Source organism: Carassius auratus, chromosome 5 (assembly GCF_003368295.1).
Source record: "Carassius auratus strain Wakin chromosome 5, ASM336829v1, whole genome shotgun sequence".
Classification (NCBI taxonomy): Eukaryota; Metazoa; Chordata; class Actinopteri; order Cypriniformes; family Cyprinidae; genus Carassius; species Carassius auratus.
In genome coordinates, this window is record NC_039247.1 from 27,862,117 (window position 1) to 27,883,115 (window position 20,999).

A 20,999-nucleotide genomic window follows, 5' to 3' on the forward strand; every position below is an offset into this window, starting at 1 on the left:
TCATTCTTCTCTGTTCCATCTCTCTTCCACCTTCTGTCGCTGCTTCCTATTCCTCAGCTTCCGCGTCTCATTTTCTTCCCATCTACTCAAGCATCTGAACACATATGTGCGGCCGACACACCTAATATCCTCCTCCTGACTGATTTCGTGTGGAGTCTTAATACGCCTCATTATCTGCACTACTTTACCTTGAGATTTGTTGATGCAAAAGCAGACACAATGCAATTTGCATATATTTGTTCCCGTTCCCTTGAAGAGCAGTAATTACGAAGCTCTTAGAATGATTTCTAAAGGTGTAGCGGTTCAACTTTTATTAAGGAGAGGGGGGCTGCCGAAACCCGCCGTATAACTCAATTATCATCATGTTTCTGCAGAGGTCTCCTTATATTTTTATTTTCAAGACAGAGCAGCTGATCGCAGTTTGAAGATGGTGTCAATCCAGAATTGTTCTGGCACCCGCGGCGCAGCGAGGGTCGGCTTCACGCAGGTAGACTTAATTGTACGCGCTTTCCCAGAGCTCTTAGCTGCCTGGTGATATTTTTATTACAGTACCGACCCCAAAAGCCCTCCAAACCTCCAGCATTTGTAGATCCACAAATTGTCTGACGTGGAATGCTGAGGAGCAGCTGTAAACCAGAGGTGCTCAAACTTAACTATAGTATACTTTACGTATTAGCAAATAATGGCGGCCCACTGACTCCTCTCAAAACGATTTAATTATCAGCTCTCCATTTTACTTATTTATTTATACAACCTGAGAAAATATGATATATAAAACATTTTGAATTTTGAATATCAGGGTAAATCACACTTATATAATAATTTTTGCTTCCGTCAAAAGTTTTCACCCCCGGACTCCTAAAGCATTTTGTTTCTTTCTGGACCATCAGTAAATGTCTTAACGTCATACAGGGAGGATTTTTCTGAAGAACAGTGTGCAGTTTAAATGTTCAGGACAAGCAATGGACTCATGAACAACTTTCTCAAAAAAATAAAATAAAATAAATACTTAGTTTTGCATTTTGTTTGATCCCTTTTTATAATTAACATTTTACAGATTCTGCATTGTGAATGTAAACTTTTGAACTTAATATATATAATCGAATTTTATTTGAGTATTGTCTTTTTATTTAATAATTTAAATGTATTTATGAAAATCCAATTTCATAATGGTAATGTCTTGCTTTGATTTTACTGCAGCAATTCCATGTCCCAGGCTTGTGAAAAGCCCCGCTGTGGATAATGAATCCCAATTAACATGTCACAGTGTCCAGGGTTTCTGGATTTGAAAAGTGTGAGAGCACTAGCAGATAAGGCCATGTAACTGTGTTAATTGACTATTTTATTTACAAATGCTGGGAAGGCGGATCAATATCTTTACAGGTTTAGGTCATTAACCATGTCTGTGGCCTCTTTATCGCACATGTAAGGTCAGTGAAGCCACACAGCTTTCAGACTGCTGTTCGAATGGATTCTGATATGGAGACAATGCACCAGCACTGTTTTCTTCTGTCTGTTCTGGACATATACAATGAGCATTGAGATATTTCGAGCACTTTAAGAATGGAGCTGTTTGTGAAGACACACGTTCACACCCAAAACCAAAGATGAAAAACAGTACTGCAGAAGTAAACAGCTACTGATGGCATACACTTTGTTGGCATGTGCCCAATGTTTTATTATAGGATGATGTATTTCTAGTCCTCCACAAGTGAAGTAAGCTTTTGTGGTAAATCTAGAGGGACGTATACTTCAATAACAGTTAGATTTGTTTCTGTTCCTCTTGAGTTGATACCTACTGTACATACAGTGGTAAACAGCTGGCACTAGTTCTCACGGTGGTGTTCACATTGATGTTGTGAACCGCTGGGGCCGGCCAATGAGGCCCGATGTCATGCAGAGACACACACACACACACACACACACACACACACATATATATATATATATATATATATATATATATATATATATATATATATATATATATATATATATATATATATATATATATATATATATATAGTTTGAACAAATAACTGAACAGATGTTGTCTGTGAGCATGAGTGTAGTTGGGCCACATCCTGAGCCAAACTTGTTCATGTGATATGGCTGAACTTTTATAGAATAAATAAAGTGCCTTCATTTAATTTAAGAACTTAAAACAGGACATTAGCAGTCACTGCACAACAATCTACCAAGCAAATGTGAATGTCAGAGCGATCTCCTGACAGAAGGTCCCTGTAGTTCCTGAACTGAACATCCAGCCTCCTTCAAACGTGGTGGCAGGTGTTAGCAGAAGTTCAGCACTGACTGCTGCTCTGGCACTTTCCTCAAGTCTTGAGACAGATGCTGAATGGACATTTCCAATGTATAATTCTGAACTCAGCATTTATGAAAATAGATGCTTCTTTAAAATAGTTTCAACTGTTCAGTCTCATCTGAATTGAAGGTTTTTTTTCCCGTTTTTTTTTTTTTTCAGATTATTAGCTAATCGCTCAGCAAATGCATTTCATGTCTCAAATAGTATCAATTCTCACTTCATTACAGGAGCTAGATGCATGTGATTCACTGCCAAATGAGATGCTAATCGAACCAATTGTCTAATTAGTGAGACCAAAATCTGGCCAATGGCAAATCATATCAGGACTGATGCTCATGGTTTCGTTGATAGACATCAGCAGCTTCTATCTGCAGCTGGCAGTCGTGCTGATTAGATAACAGTGTGAAAGCCTTGATTTGGATTCAGTTTTAAAAAAATGGTTTTGCTTTTATTTTTCCCTCTATGACACTGGACAGAAGTGATTGTCGAATGATTGTTGGTGCTTGTTGAGCTTTTGCAATTGGCAATGCATTTGAAATTGTATTTTGCCAAAAGTGCCACATGACACATTCAGGTGAAACAAAATTAATCTTGACAGACTGTATGCTGTACATTGGGACAAAACTGAATTGCATAAATGAATAGTTCACCCCAACATGAAAAGTTACCATTATCATGCCCTCATGTTATTCCTTTATTTTATTGTGGACAAAACAGACACATAAACCTTAATGCAAATGTGAAATTCACTATTAGAAAGTTATTAACACTTTACTCGAAACCTTTATGTATAATGCATTATATAGATATTCATAATGTATATTGTGATGCATTATAACTTTTCATGATTGTCACCAAAGATAAAATGCATTAATTTTTTTGCAGATTCCTTTTTACATACAGTATAAAATGAGGTTGTTTGTCACATTTTAATGCATTAAACTTTCTAAAGATGCAACCATAAATAGATGAATACATAATGAATGGAGAATTATAATGTAATAATATGCAATTAAATACATCTAAATAAAATAAATGTTAACTGTATTTATTTATGTATTTTAACTTGTTATTAGCTATTCTGATTGGAATTTAGTTGATGTGCACAAATAACTGAATTAAAAATACTTTACACCCGTCAGAGTCCCGTCAAGTCCTATCCTAATAAACCATACATCAATGGAAAGCTTATTTATTCAGCTTTCAGATTATGTATAAATCTCAATTTAAAAAAAATAAAAAAATACTGGCTTTGTGGTCCAAGGTCATATATAATCCATTATGAGGTGCATTACAAGGCATAATATAATGTATTTTAATAATACTTTATATTTAAAGGCTTTCTAAATTTTCATTACATATAAAGATATTTCTAAAGAGAATTTGAGACTGTTGAGTTGATCATTACCACAATAAGCCAAGCATCGATTCAATTAAAGATTGTTGTATAATAAAACATTAAGTTGTGATATGGTAATAAATTGATAATGACAGTAGTCATGATTTGTCAGTGTTCCATCCGATAATAATCCTAATGAAAAGTGCTCCAGCAACCTCTGTTGCTATGGTTACCTCCTCAAGTGGAAGCACTGTATGTGAGTGTGTGTTTACCAGCAGGAGATAAACACTCATTAACTGCTTTTTAAATTAACTTTTATGATTACTGTAAGTTTGTTCGAAATAATATATAACTGTCTTCTTAACAGTAGAAAATAATCTTCTTCCACTAAACCACTGATGCTGTCTTGTCATATTCCTCATTCACGGTCTGCTCTGCTCTGTAGGGAGTTTGCACGTTGGAAGGTGAGGAACACGGCCATCGAGAGGCGGGATCTGATCCGGAATCCTCTGCCCTTGATGCCGGAGTTCCAGCGCAGCTTGCGGATGCTTGGACGACGGCCGTCCACGCAACAGTTCATCGACACCATTATCAAGAAATATGGGACGCACATCTTGATCTCAGCTACACTGGGAGGTGAGTGCTGCCTCTGACACATGCACAGACATCACATTATGAATTCATACTGAATCCAGACTCAATGTGATAGAGGAACATGTATATTTCATGCAGTTTGACCATAGTGTACATTCCAATCAAGTGATAGACAAGTTTGCACCAAAATATTGTTTGCTTTTAAGGCACTGCAGGTGAATGGAGTAAAACTTCAACTAATAGATATCACCCTACTTTCCCCAGTTGATAATTCACTATTAATTAATTGTTTTGTAATATACGTTTTCTGAAATGTTATGTTTAAATATGCAACTGATGCATTATCTAATTATCTAAAAATCAATTTTTATACATTTCTAGAACAGAAATCTGAATATTTATTTATTATTTGCTTGTTTTTGTTTAAATTTGACATATTAAAGTAAAACAATAGTTTTTTCATCATCCAATATATCCAAAAATACTGTCAACAGACAGAAAATAAATAAATAAATAATAATAATACATTTTCTTCATGCTTTTAAGAAATAAAATATTGTATAAAATCAGGTGAATGATATATTACCAAACCCCTCTGAAAAATCTTCAGAATATCAATAGGAATAAAACTAAAAAGTTTGGTACAGTAAGTGTTACTGAAGTAGAGAGAACCTTTAAAGATAAAAATGGCATTTAAAGACATATGTTGTAAATTAAATTTACAAATGCATAAAGTGAAAAAAATAAATAAAGTGTATGATGCATGAACAAACACTTAAGTAAAATACTTCAGATTATGGATATGAATAAAACTGTAAAGTTTGGTGTATAAGTGTTGCTGAAATGTGTTGCTTTTTTATTGAAATCAAGAGACACAAGTAGATAAAGTCTAATACAAAAAAAGTGAAAAAAAAAAAAAAAAAAAAGACCTCTATGTCTATTTTGGTATTTTCTTTCAACTAGCCTGAAAAAAATTAAATTATGGAAGCAAAATATTCTCAATTCTCTAAATGGAGCAGTGCCTGAACAAACAATGTTTTCTTATAGTGTCTTGCCTTAAGAGTTGATAAGTCTATGTTTGTCCTGTCAGTAACTATGCTCAGTTTTATGGTTGCTATATCTGTTTCTCTGGTTCGTGAGAGTCAGTGCTGTGGAACATTTGAGAACGAATAATTTTGTTAATGGATTGTGTCTGTAATGCCAGTTCATAATCACATTTTGTGTGTTTGTGCGGGGCAGAAGTGAGCCTGATACCCTTTTTGTCCTTTAAGGGCTCAGTTTCACATAGATACACAGCTGTCAAGTGTAATTGCTCTGACATTCTGTCGTTTAGCTTTCATGGGGAGTTTGTATTTAGGGGTTGGAACATTATATTAGTTCTGGCTTAGTGGTTAAACTTGATGCTCTAATTATGGAACAGAGAAATTGGATAGTAAGAAGGAATATGATGCTGGACTGTAAGAACAGAATAAATGCAGTGCAGCCGAAGGAAGTCTCTTTAGTTATGTGTGTCCTAGTGTTATTTTAGTAACATTGATATACTACTGTTTTTAGCTTTTGTTAATATTTTCAGTCAGATTATTATTATTTTTTAGGGATGCAACAATATCGATACTGGTATTAGTGTCGGGCCCGATAATGTGCTTCTGTACTCTTACTTGTAAAATACTTATAAGCAGAGCACGTTGAGTGCATAGAGTGGGTGGCAGCACAGATGTGTGCTCTTGTTGAGTGAATATCGTCTCTAGGTTAGACATGTAACCATGGTTCCTCGAGGGAACGAGATGCTGCATCGAAAACGCTATGGGGAACGTTTCTAGTGTGAGCGACTCTGAATATCGTGTGTAATCTGTCCAAGGGAAAGCGTGACGTCACCGGCGGGGTGAAGTAAGCGACCAGGAAGCTATAAAAGCACGTGCAACGCAGCTGGCATCAGCTTTGAGTACCAGTAAGCGCCGGCAGTGGTGCCGGGGGTATGGCATCTAGATGCAGCGTCTCGTTCCCTCAAGGAACCATGGTTACATGCATAACCTAGAGACGTTCCTCTTCAGGAACTCGAGCTGCATCGAAAACGCTATGGGGAACGAGGTGCCTAATGTGGCCTAGTGTGTATCCAAAGAGCACAGCGTAGGACAAGATAATAGAAGCGCCTGGAGTAACTGGCATATCTAGGCCATAAAATCTTGCAAAAGTGGAGGGTGTGGGCCACCCCTTGGAGGCCGCCATACCTCATGTAGAGTGAGCCTTGGCTCCCAGCAGTGGTGGAAGACCAGAGGACTCATAGGTGACGTTGATAGCCTTGACTATCCAATGACTAAGATTCTGCTTAGATGCAGGTAAGCCCCTTTTGGGGGGACCGTACCTAGCAATTGGTCCGATTTTCTCCACAGGGCAGCTCCGTAGATGTATGTGTCCAGTGCTCGAACTGGACACATACAATTTAGATTCTCTTGGTCAGGCTCCTGAAAGAGAGGAGGGCAGAAGGCCTGCAGCACTACATGTTGTGGCGTGACAGAGGGAACCTTAGGAACATAACCCGCTCGAGGGTATATGAACGCCTTGGCCATGCCGGGTGCGAAGTCGAGATAAGTAGGGGCCACTGAGAGGGCCTGAAAATCTCCAATTCTCCTCAGAGAGGTGATAGCCAACAGAAAGGTAGTTTTAAGGGTCATATGTCTGTCTGAAATATCTTGTATTGGCTAAAATGGAGCTTTACAAAGAGCCTTTAACATCACAACCAAGTCCCAGGGGGGAATACGGGACCGTACTGGAGGCCTCAGTGCACCGCGGAGGAAACGTGTAACTAGGGGGTGTCTTCCCAAAGAGAGATCACCAAGTGGGAGATGGTAGGCCGCAATGGCCGCCACGTAAACCTTCAGCGCTGAGTGGGTCAACCCTGCAGAGAACCTGGCTTGCAGAAACTCCAGAACTGTACCAACTGGGCAGTTAGCGTCCAGTCCCAGGGGAGCTGGATGAACTAGAGAGAACCAAAGGGGACATTGCGATGTCTCTCAAGTCACAAAGAGGTCCACTTGAGCTTTGCAAAAAATTCTCCATATCTGCTTCACCACCTCTGGGTGAAGCTTCCATTCCTCGGCCCCTGCCTCAACAGTATGTCTGCTCTGAGTGACAGGAGTTTGCACAGACGTGTGGTCATTGTGCACCAACACATGGTGACCCTTCAGGTCTGGAAGGAAGTATTTTAGTGCTAGATAGATGGCTAACATCTCTAGACAATTGATATCCCATGTCAGATGGCGACCGCTCCACAGACCATGGGCAAGGTGGCCACTCATGACCACACCCCAACCAGTGAGGGAAGCATCCGTCGCTAGTGTTATACAGCAACAAGGAGCTCCCAGCACCAGAACTGATTCAAGAACCAAGGTTTCTTTCACATGTTTAGGGCACGGCGGCATCACCACATGACCTTGATCATTCAAAGTGGATTCCCCCTCGGGGAAAATCCCTTGGTCTTGAGCCACCACTGTAGGGGTCTCATGTACAGCAGGCCAAGAGGTATCACAATGGACGCAGCTGCCATCAGACCCAACTATCTCTGAAATTGTTTGACAGTGACTCACTGGCTCTCTTGACAGACATGAGGATCGACTCGATACGAGCAGGGGACAGACATGCCTGCATCGTGGTTGAATCCCACACTACGCCTAGATAGGTGCTTCTCTAAACTGGAGAAAGTACACTCTTCTTGGCATTCAGTCTCAAACCCAACTCCCTCATGTGCAAGAACAACATCTTGATGTCGAACCACCATCTGCTCTGATTGAGCTAAAATCAACCAGTCATTGATATAATTGAGAATGCAGATGCCCTGCATACGCAGAGGAACCAGAGCCACATCTACACATTTCGTGAACGTGCAGGGTGAGAGTGCAAGGCCGAAGGGAAGTACTCGATATTGGTAAGCTTCATGAAAGTGAACCTCAGAAACTTCCTGTGTTGTGGAAGGATGGAGATATGGATGTATGCATCTTTGAGATCTATTGTGACAAACCAGTCCTCAGATCTGATTTGAGCTACAACATGCATGATCGTGAGCATTTTGAACTTCAGTGTCATAACTGATCGATTTAAAACACATAGATCTATGATTGGACGCAACCCCCCATCCTTCTTTGGAACATTGAAATTCCGGCTGTAAAACCTGGACTCCCTGTCTTGAGAAGGACCATCTCGATGGCCTCCTTCCTTAATAGGGTATTCACTTCTTGTTCTATAACCAGAGCCTGCTCTGGGCCGACTAGCGTCGGAGTAAACCCATTGAATCTAGTCGATGGAAAGCCGAAGTGAATACGGTAGCCCTTCTCTACTGTGCACAGGACCCATTGAGATATATTTGGCAGTAGTTTCCACGCTGAAAAATATACTAAGGGAATCAGTCTCTCAAGACTGACCTCTGGTGTTACTGAGACAGCCAGGTCGGTATCTCTTTAACCTGGCCATGTCTAAACCAAAGGGGTGGCTAGCCTCTGAGAACGGCACTCGCTGGAGGCCGCTGTGCCCTGGAACTCTGGCAGGGTTGGCAGACTGACCTCCCCCGAGGGCATTGAGGCAAGTCGGGCACCATGTAAATGCAGTGTAACCCGCTCTACCCCAGCTGCCCTGGTGTCAGGACTTTTTGGCCGAGGACTTCTTAGCTTCGATCACTGCCCTAAGATCTTGTTTGGGCTTATAAGTCCAAGAACAAGAGTGTCGCTGAGACTCTCATTCCTGACGCTCTTAACGGCTCTGTTTTTGAGCCTCTCTATATGAGGAGTTGGCATGGGGCTGCTCAAATCCTGCCCAGATGCCCCAAAACTTATGGAATGCCACCACTTGTTTATGTGCCTCCTGAAACCTGTCGACAACAGAGCTGACAGCGTTGCCAAACGGGCCAGAAGGCTGAAGCGGGGCGTCCATAATGCAGACCGTGTCCTTCTCCTTCATTTTGAACAGGGTCATAAATGTCACTCCACAGCCACCATAGCTGCCATAGACCGGCCAATCGCTCAGGCAGTCTCCTTGGTGGCGCGGTGGGAGAGATCAGCGGTCCGTTATATATCTTCAAAATTGATCTCCTCTTCTTCATCTAGCTCTAAGCAGGTCGGCTTGGTACGCCTGTAACACCGCCATGGTGTGCAGACACGCACCAGCCTGCGCTGCTGCCACATACCCTTTGCCCACCAAAGCCGAGGTAGTTATAAGCGGTTCAGAGGGCAACGCCGGGCCCTTCAGAGACTATTCAGTTCCGGGGGACAGATAGCTCATGAGCATCTGTTTCACCCGTGGTATCACTCTATAGCCACGCTCTACCATCCCCACCACGTTGCCATAATAATCAGACGCTGGGATGTAGAGGCGGGCTGAGAACGGGCGTTTCCACGATCTGGCTATTTCTTTGTGCAGATCGGGAAAGAAGGGAAGGCCCCGGCTAGGAGTTGGTTGACTTGCCCGCAGAAAGCTTGCTTTTCTGCGGTTCAGATGTTTTCCTGGCGGGCCAATCAATATTGAACTTGGCCACCGCTTGAGTAACCACCTCTACAAGCTCCTCATATTGCGGCGAAGGGGTGGTGAATCCCTGTTGACAGACTCCACGTCAACTTCTTCAGAGGAAGAGAGGCAGAATGTCGATCACTCTCCCTGGGGGAAGAAACCGCAGACTGGGACAGGGACTGGGCGCTCGATCTGGTCGAAGTGGAAGGAGATAGGGACTTGCCCGTCTCCATTCCCTCTGCCAGATCCATTTGCGAACCCCACGAGTGCAGCTGCCACTCTACCTCGGCAGAAGTGGGGCCAGCACTGCAGGGAACGCTGACAAAGGCCCCCTCCTCAAAGAGAGCCCTCCGGGATTTACTGGGACAGACAACAGTGAGTAAGACTCACATTCACACACAGAGCACTTGCTGAAAGATGCGAAGCTGACGCCAGCTGCGCGGCACATGCTTTTATAGCTTCCTGGTTGCTTACGTTACCCCATCCGTGACGTCTAGCTCTTCCATTGGACAGATTAAACACAATATTCAGAGTCTCTCATGCTAGACGCGTTCCCCATAGTGTTTTCAAAGGAGCTCGAGTTCCTGAAGAGGAATTCATACATCACTGTATGTAGTTTGTAGTTCGGTCGGATATGTAAAAAGCAAGCAAGGAAAACAGTGCACAAGTTACTAAAGTTAGTTGACAGTGAGGAGAGCGAGAGATGCGTAAGATAGCATGCACTTCTGTTGCATGATCATGATTGCTGTTCGCTCCATTAGCACACGCATTTGGATTAAAACTAAATCATAAGTATAAAACAAACAAAAATTATATGGGTATTCACTATAAACAACATTTATTTTAAACGTCAAGCATACATTTAAAGCAAAAGTGAAACTAGCAGACTGTGTGAAATGCACTAAGCTAGAATTATCTCTCTCATTCTGCACCAATGTGTTAAGGTTGCTTTAAAATTATGTTTTTTATTTGTACGCGAGGGTCCACGTATAGTGAGCGTGATGTAAATTAAATAATTAAAATAGTATGCCATACTTATATAATATATAACGTGTGGTCCCCTGCATTATTTTAGGGAAATGTTTTGTGATTACAGTATTATTTTTCTAATGCAAAATTAAAATGAACGTAACAAAAGTATCAAAAGCTTATACAATACATTTTAACAGGTATAATTAAGTGTGGAATTAACTGAAGGAAATATCTGTTTGCTAAATTAAGCCAACTGACATGATTCTTCTTCTTACTATTATTACTATTACTTACTATTATTATTATTAGTAGTAGTAGTAGTAGTAGTATTTTGTCTCTGTAGCCAACACGTTTGTAAAAAAAAAAATTACAAATGCTGTTAAAATACGGGTATCGGTATCGACGAGTACCAAAAATGAAAGTATCTGTATCAGACTTATTCTTAAAAAAGATAGTATCAGTGCATCCCTACTTTTTGCACTGACCTTCAACTCTGTGTCACTGAATTCGTCTCTGTGCTCAGGGAGATTTTAATGTACAGTTTTTTAAGAATGAGCCATACAGCTTCATTCATGGTTTCTCTGTCTCTCATCATGATCATTATGTCTCAGTGTGTCAGTAGATCGCCTTTGCTCTAGGGGTCATAAGACACGATAACAGGCCTGAGGTCAGTGCTCTCAGTGTCAGTTGTGCGTTTTACAGTGTGTTATTAAGTTGGCAGATAAACATGAGCGGAGAGCAGATGCACACACACACAAACTGCCGAGAGGATGATGCCGTCTGATCCACATTAAAGCCAGCGTTGTGTGCCAAGCATCTGTGAGCTTCTGTGAAAGTCTCTGAACGCTCTGGCAATCCCACCATGTGGGACCCAGCAGAACACAATGTCTTAGCGTACTAAAGAGACATGAACACACCACTAAAGCTGGGGAAACACTAGCATCAACATGCTAAAATGCTCCACTATCTATCAATCAAGGATATATTAAGAAAAGAAAAGAAAAGAAAAGAAAAGAAAAGAAAAGAAAAGAAAAGAAAATAATAAAGAGACTCAATGTGATAAAAGAGCATGGATAGTTTATGCAGTTTGACCATAGTGGTGTCTGCCTAATTTGGCTAGACAAGTTTGCACCTAAATATCGTTTTGTTTTAAGGCACAACAGGTGAATAAGGTAATACACTTTAACAGATATCACACTATTTTCTCCAGTTAATTATTCATTATTAATTAATTGTTTTGTAATATAGGTTTTCTGAAATGTTAATGTTTTAATATGCAACTGAGGCAGCTGTTAAATGTCTTCTGATTTCATAAGAATTTAATGTCTTTGAATTAAAATTCCACGTTGAAGAAATATCCAGTGTCTCCTTTCTCCTCGATCCCGTGAAGCGTGACAGAACAGCCAACCCAAAAAGTAAGCTGTGCCTTTCCTCCCCAATTTTTTTTTTCCTCCGTTGCTTAAACTTTTCATGTTTTCCTTTTTGGGTTGTGATCAATGGATGAACGAGTGAGCAACAACCCTGTTAGTTACGCGAGGGCATTTGTGTCGCTTGCCCTCACCAGCTCCATCGAGGGGGAAAATCTGGAGATGCTGTTCCAGATCAGGATGATTTTCAATCGCACCGCAGAGTTTCTGGATACTACCAACCTTGGTTGTAAAGAGGCAGTCATCCGGTGTCTGGAGAGCCTCCAAACCCGATCTGGGACCCATCAGCCAGCCTTCCCCAAGTCAAGCCCGCCGCTGTCCGCAGCTCACCCAAGCTTGCCTCCTGTGCCCGTTCCTCGTGAATGCCTTCCAGAGCGCCCTCCAGTGCCTGTTCCCAAGTTAAGCCCAGGATGGGCTCCTGTTCCCGAGATAAGCCTAGGGGGGGCTCCTGATCCTGAAATACATTGCAGATATGCTCACTGAATATAAACCTAACAGACCCCTCCGATCATTAGGATCGAGAAATACCAAGGGTTCATTTAAAACAAGAGGAATCTGCTGTTAGTTATGCCAGCCACAGTAGGAATCAGTTTCCAGAAGAGATCAGATGTGCTAAAACATTAGACATTTTTAAATATAGACTCAAAATTCTTCTGTTTAGCTGTGCATTTATTGAATGAGCACTGTGCGACATCTGAACTGATTGCAATGTATTTTATGAATTGTACTTTATTTTCTGCAACCCAAAATAATCGCACTGTCTTAAATTTTAAATCCATTTTTAAATAATTTTCAAAGTCTTTAAATTATTGTTTGTGTGTATGTGTGTGTGATCAATTTTTATATATATATATAAAAAAAATATATGTGTATGTCATTTGTATGTGTATAAATAGTGTTTCATATTTTGAGTTTGCTGTCAACTGTTAAATGTCTTTTAAATTAAATTAATTATTATTTTTTGCCATCTTACCAACTGAATAGTTATACTCAGAACTATAGCATGTTATTAACAGTTGATTAAAATATCAACAGTTCACATGCTAATTTGCTTGTTTTGTTTACATTGTGTAATGGCCTTTGGAATTATAAATGGTTTTCATCCTTAAGTGTTGAGCAGGTCAGCGGCTGTGCTGTCGGTCATTGCAGCATTTATTGTACATTATAACCCTATAGAGTTTATTGCAAAACAAAGATAAATGAAATGGCGACTAGACACAGTGTTCAAGGGAGTCTGTGGACACGAAAGCTCTTACCCTCCGTCACCTACACGCCATGACCATAAAACCCAATGGAAAATCGATAGAAGCAATATGCCTGTTCCAGTCCAGAGAACCACAATAAATCACAAAGCGTTGTATAATCCAGAGAAATGAAGGCTACTACTTGAGCGCGCCTCATAATATCTGTCGTTACAAACAGTACGAGACGCTGCTGTTCTGATATCAATGCCGGAGGAGCAGCTGCTTTATAGTGGACAGACGGAGAGCTTGTAATTAAACCACAGCTCAAGGTCATAAAATAAAGGTTCATTGTTCTTTGTCTGGTGTAGATGTCCTTACATTGATTAATCGGTTGATTAACAGGAAATCTGATTTATTAATGCTGCCTTTAAAGGTTACTCACATTAGCGTCACGGTGTGTCATGCGCCCTTGTTGTAGCATGTTTCTCTTGAGATTGAACAGTGTAGACACAGCCAAAAATAAAGGTCACGAGGATCGAAAGGTTGATGCTAAAAGGTTAATTGACAGTCATGGATTGCACATAACATTAACATACATGCAGAAAGAAGAGCCAGTCAGACAGAAGACATCAGCTGCGATCGTGGTATAAGGCTCTCAGACATATGCAACATGAAATGTGCTACTACAAAAGCAACTGTGGCTTCTGAACTGTGCATGGCATGTTGATTGTGATCGATAAGTGTTGTTATGTACACGCATGCAGAATGTCGATACCTATCAGAAATCAAGAGATTGTGAAAAATAAAAGCCAGTAAATGCATACAAATGAAGGCAATACTTGGGTTTTGCTTTACAATTTATGATCTTTCACTGATGACACATGACCCTTAGATGACCTTACGTGTTGTTAGATTATTAATCATAATCAGAGAATGTGCATGTAAACGCACACTAGAAGTATCCTTTGTGTCAAAACATGCCTTCAGCTGACAGATACATTTTTTTTTCTTAAATACTTTTATAAAGTGCACTTTGTAATAATGTCATATTTAATGTTTCCTTTAAAGTACATTTTCAATCATTTTATTTTCTGATGTGCTTGATGTGCACATACAAATAAAGGCTCAAATAAAGCACTGTAACAGCTAATTGCATTTAAAATAAATTTTTACTATAATACATTTTAATTTAATTGCAATTAATATGCATTCGAGTATCTAAAACATTGCATCAAGTTCAAACTCTAAGCATTTTCAAGTATATTATTTATATAGTAAGTGTTCTTTTAATACGGATGCTAAAATCTTTTACAAGAGAACGCAAGCATGTTCAATTTCTATACCAACAGTTTTCTATTCAGCCTTATTTTTTCTATGTCACAGTGTAGCCTGAAGCTCACAGCTGGTTGGTCAGTAGTTAGTGAAGGTCTTGAGATGGTGTGCTGATTCAACACTTCTAGTGTGGATACAGTGTAAGACAGCAAGTTGTACTTAAGATTGTGTTATTATACAGTTACGTAGTAATATTATTTAACAACATGTACTTACTATTGCGTTGTGGTTTGGTTCAGAGTTTGTACCCTGTAATTGTGCTATAAAAAAAAAAAAAAAATAATAATAATAATAAAAAAACATGTAATAAGGACACTGTAAAATGAAGTTTTACCCATTCTTGTCACATGATCATATTATTATTCGTAGCATGGGTATGCCTATCTCAGAAATGCAAATTGTTTATTTGCATTTTTTACATAAAAATCTGACAAAAATATGTTACAAAATGGAAGTTCAAGTCAATCATTTTTATTTTTATTTTTTTTTTTTTTTAGTAGTAGTAGTAGTATCAGTTTCACACACACACTGTGCTCTGGATTACACTGCGGATTTCCAGCTGTAATATGTAGGTCATCCAGCTATTCCATGTATACTCTCTTGCATACTTTACACAGCATATACATGCTACACTGCAGGAATAGTAAGAGTGCTGTTGTCTTTTGAACAAAATGCTGGATCACAGTATGCATTTTGTAGATGTTCTTCACAAATGTTTTTTTTTTTTTGAACTGTTCCAGTTCAGGTTCTTTGTGGTGCCTTTTTTATGGTATCACTGTGAAACGCCCCTTTTGAAGCCTTTATTTTTACACTATTGTATATAAGCATACTTGTTACATGTTAAGTGCTGTCAGATTATCGATTGGAAGAGGCGAGTGTTTAAGCGCCTTTATAGCCAACATTTCTTATCTTTATTTTTCCGTTGTAAATGTTTTTAATGTTACATATTTTCACATACCTATAGTATGTGTATGTATAGTATGTCTACTTACATGTGAATGCATTTGACAACTGACCATATGTAACTGGGGGAAAATAATTAATTATCAATTTTGCCAAAATGCCTTTTTCTAGTTGCAAAATAATTGCATTATGTTCATTGTTAATGTGTATTAAATGCACCTAAGAAGAGGGGATTCGGGGGGTTAAAGAAGCAAAGGCTTTTTATACTGTAAAGTATGTTTTGGAGTTAGTTTTCTTGTGTTGGTGGCTTTTACATTATTGCCTTCTTTTGCCCTGGTAAATAAGTCACATATCATGGTTGTTTCATGCTACTTCACTGTAAACAACATCACTGCACCAAAGTGCATTTTTATTTGTATTTTTGTCTTGGTGACATCTCAGCACAGTTTACCACCTCCAGAACATGGACAGTCAAACTACTTTTCTCTATACTGCTGAAATAGTATAAGGATATTAATCTAGCAAGTTATTCATTTTGGATAGAATGAGGGATCTCAGTTTGCATGCACTCTAAACAGTAAAGTTTCTTTTAATAACTGTTCACTGAAAGGTTCTTTGGGGAACCAATAGTGGATTTTCTGTGGCATCACTGCAAAAAAAACAATCTTTAAAAACCTTTATTTTGAAAATATTAGTCTTTTATCTTAGTGGTGTTAGCTGGTGGTTCAGTGCTTCCCACGGGTTTGAAATATAGACAAATAACAAATAATGTGTGATTTTTAACAATATTTGTTTCATTCATTTCAATTACTTAGGCTAGTATTTAATTAAATTCCCATATTATCGCAAATTTAGCAAAATGACATCTTTTAAATTTTAGAGTGCTCCTTGCTTTGTCATATAGTGTCTCTATATGTATACTGTATATATAGACTTTTCTTCATGCAGGGAAACATCCCAGCCAGAAATTACAATAGTTTTATATGAATCAAATGAAAATGAAATTAAATACAATTTTTTGTAAAAAAAAAAAAAAAAAAAAAAACCTTAACTTGTGACTTTTAATTATAAACAATCCTGAAATCCACTGGGACTCTTATTTTGAAATATCTATACTATTGCGAGCTGGTCCTTTAGATGAGAGATAAAAATGCATTCTTACAACCATCTAGATCATATTTTAAAAAGGTCATAAAGTCATAAACCGAGTTCATAATCAGTCGCTTGGCACTATTCATTGATTGATTGATTGATTCATTGATTCCTTTTGTAGTTTAATAATCAATAAGCTGTATAGTGATTTATGTTTATCCATCCCCAAAATACAAGATTTCTTATAAAGCTCATTAAGATGTTTGTTTTATCATTTTATGCATTGAAGACTTTTTATGACACTGAATTTAAGAAAACTCAACTGGAGGGATTTGGCTTTATTCGCACCCGTGCTCCGAAATACATTTCACAGTTCGCACACATCTCTTTTAGTAGTGACTGAAGTGGCCTCACTGTCAAGCCCTGTCTTTGTCTGTGAACAAGTGCGTGATTTTCCACTAGTTAATCGACAGCAGATGGTTTCATGGTTTCAAGTAAAGTCTATGTGTGTGAAACACTGCGGCTATGAAGGGTGCTCACTAGGAGCAGAGCTACAGTAGAGCTTTGGAGTGCTTATTTCTAAAGATAGACTGAGAAAAGGAGCTGATGCATAGAGAGGAAGAGAGAGAGAGAGAGACTGTGTGTTTTTGCTTCCTGTGTTTTTCTGTGCAAACACATAGCAGGTGTTTTTGCAGGCTGGATTTCAGGACTACTGTCTGAGCAGATATTCCTCTGGTGTCCCAGTGAATGAGTTATTTAGGAAAAGGTCAGTGACGCTTTGCAAAAATCAATCATAGCTGCTTTCCCCACTCGACTCCAGTGGAGAAGAAATCTTGCCATCGAGTGCTTGACTGAAAGAGCGAGCGAGCGAGAGACTTGGGTCATGGCAGTTTGACACTGTAAGCAAAATTGTCTCTGTGACAGTGTGTGAAGTGAGTCACCGATGCACGCTGAGTCTCCATCATGTCAGTGTTTGGCAGTTTTACACACTAGGAAGTCCACACTGAAGAAACATGTGGATAAAATGACACGCTGCCTGCATGAACCACAGCACTCAGAATCATACCCGTATGAATGCTGGCAACCTCGATGGGACGACTTTATATGAAAACAAGCATGAAAACACGTCTTGAAATGTGCTGCTGCTGTGGCATGTCAGTACCGTTTTCCTGTAAAGCAATAGTGGAAATAATTTAGACGTCCTCAAGTCATTCCATAACTGAATAATGACAAAACAATATATTACGGAATGTCCAAAATGCATCATAACAATACACATGTAAAAAGGTTTAATTTTAATAAAACACATATTGTCAGATAATGTTTTACAAGAAAATAATATTTCAGTGTTTCTATTTCAAAAGAAAAACAATGACAATATCTGAGTGGAAATTGTTTCTGAGTGAAAATTGTTCATATGACTTATGCAAATATATATATATATATATATATATATATATATATATATATATATATATATATATATATATATATATATATATATATATATATTATTATTTTTTTTTTTTTTTTTTTTTTTTCATGGAATAGAAATACATTTAAGGGGAGACACTACGGTCAAAAAGAGTTTTAAACTATTGGATATTGGACCATCTTCCTCACTTAATATGTACATTTAGACAACCGTTTTGTGTTTGTATAACACTTTTCTGAAATTTATGTTTGAATATGCATATTAGGTATTGCCTTATGCAAACATTTTCAAAACTATATATATATATATATGTGTGTGTGTGTGTGTGTGTGTGTGTGTGGGTGTGTGTATAAGTATGTCTGACTCTGGAACACAAAACATTGTATGGGTAAAAATGATCGATTTATCTTTTATGCTAAAATTCATTAAGAGATCAAGCAAAGATCATGTTCCATGAAGATATTTTATAAATATTTTACCATAAAACCATACCATAACTTATTATCATGGTTTTAGAAAACAAAATATTGTATACGATCAGGCAAATGATATATGAACAAATCCTTGAAAAAACAAACCCTGTGATTGGAAGAAAATCGTTCAGGTTTGCCTTCAATGACAATATCCACTCAGTGTATTTATATCATATTTGAATTGAATGAGAATAAAAGCGTGTCTTGAGGGTGAGCAAATGATGACAGAATCACCCTTTAAAGGGTATGGATGTTGGAGGGTGTGATATTTTAACTCTTGGCACCTGGAAGACGGGAAGTGAAGTCTTGCATTAACTGACCATATTGCTCTGTGCCATTAGGTGAGGAAGCTCTCACCATGTACATGGCCAAGAACAGGCTGGACCGGAAGATGGTCAACGCCACCCAAGGAGTCGAGGCACTGCACCAGCTCGCCTCCTCATACTTCATCGACCGTGACGGCACTATGCGCAAACTCCACGAGATACAGATCTCCAGCAATGCCATCAAGGTAAGCACGACAGAGAGGAATAAAGTAAGAACGAAAGAATGAGAACCATCCTCTTCCTCCTTCATTATCTGCCCACCGTCCATCTGTCCATGGAGCTTCTTTTTTTGGAGTTGACAGGCCTCTGAAGAGCTTCTGGGAGACAGGGCTCGAGGTAGCAGGAAGTCAAGCATGACAAAATTAAACAGAATTGACAATAGCTGCTGAGTCAGGATGACAGCAAGCAGCAGACACAGCACTTGAGCTGCACTTAAATACAGACACGGACTTAAGAACGACGGACCTGACAAACTACTGCTCATCTCCATGTGCATTTATGCTCACAAATGTTTTATCAGTGTCCATTGCGTGTGTTTGTGTGTCTGTATTAAACTGGTCTCCCTTGTGAAAAAGTTTTTTTTGACTTAATTGTAATGAATATGCACTTTTACTGTTTTTATGTATTTATTATTATTAAAAACTATTATTTACTTATTTTACATTTTAGAGGTATACTTTTAAAAAGGGTACTTTGGAATAATGCAGAATTGCAATTTAAATCATCATGTTTAATCTTTTGTCATGCTTTAAAGGTAGTTCTCTTATTTTGATATGTTGACTCACATACTAAAGCACTTGATTTTTACCGCATTGTGCTATTCATTATTACATTTTAACTTTACGTATTTTAAATGTAGAAAATTGCAGCTTCATCATTACAAATGTGTAATTACAGTACATAAAAATAACGTCTTGTATTAATATTATTGTATTGTATTAATAGTGTTAATTTTTCAGAAAATTCCTTATCCAGTCACCACTTATTAGCTACTTCTAAATATTGTAGAAACTTACATTTCTGTAAAGTTGCTTTGCAATGATTTGTATCGTAAAAAGCGCTATATAAATAAACTTGAATTGAATTAAAGGGTTAGTTCACCGAAAAAGAAAATTAATGACTCACCCTCATGTCTTTCCAAAGCCGTGAGACCTCCGTTCATCTTCGGAACACAGTTTAAGATATTTTAGATTTAGTGCCAGAGCTCTCAGTCCCTCCATTGAAACTGTGTACGGTATACTGTCCATGTCCAGAAAGGTAAGAAAAACATCATCGAAGTAGTCCATGTGACATCAGAGGGTCAGTTAGAATATGTTGAAGCATCAAAAATACAGATGAACGGACGTCTTACGGGTTTGGAACGACATGAGGGTGAGTCATTAATGACATAATTTAAATTTTTCGGTGAACTAACCCTTTAATTAGAACAATAGACATACAAGTTTCAATAGAAAATACAGTATAGTTTAGCTTATCGTATAATACATTAAGTACACTATAATAATATTCCAAAGATAATATAATTAAGGAATTACATATAGGGATGTGCTTGAGTGGCTCAAAAACACTCTTAAGTTCAGACAATTGTATTAAATATTAATTCAAAACTATAGTTCATTTTCGTTTAATTGCAGTTAACATGCAATCAAGAGTTCAAAGACAATAAATTCAGTTTACACTTAATTATATAAATTGAAACTTTATTATTTCCAAAATAAATACTGCTTTTAAAAGTATGCTAAAGTGTACTTCTTATTCACAAGGGATGCTAAAGGGAATGTATGTGTAGTTTTAGAAAGAATGTGCATAACGAGAAATCCAGGGACAACACAAAGAACAATGCATCTATTTATGAAAACAATTCAGATTATACATCAACATTATAAATATGTGTGTGTGTGTGTGTGTGTGTGTGTGTGTGTGTGTGTGTGTGTGTGTGTGTGTGTGTGTGTGTGTGTGCCTGTGTGTGTGTGTGTGTGTATGTATGTAGCTGTATATAAAACAAGTCTATGATATGTCTGCATTTAGATAAACGTGCAGGGTCTGTGTGTGTTTTTACGAGTCACGTTGCAGACACGAATCTATTCCAGCATTCAGGAAGAGGCA

At 38.4% G+C, this 20,999-nt stretch overlaps 1 protein-coding gene across 1 annotated transcript in view; it reads left to right on the forward strand.

The window, feature by feature from the left end:
• The first annotated feature begins 4,060 nt into the window (after positions 1-4,060).
• LOC113069656 (BMP/retinoic acid-inducible neural-specific protein 1-like) overlaps positions 4,061-20,999 on the forward strand; it is a 77,390-nt gene continuing 60,451 nt past the window's right edge. The window contains exons 1-2 of the mRNA XM_026242827.1: positions 4,061-4,298; positions 18,909-19,078. Coding sequence (XP_026098612.1) covers positions 4,061-4,298; positions 18,909-19,078 — 408 coding nt within the window. The remainder of the gene's footprint in view (positions 4,299-18,908; positions 19,079-20,999) is intronic.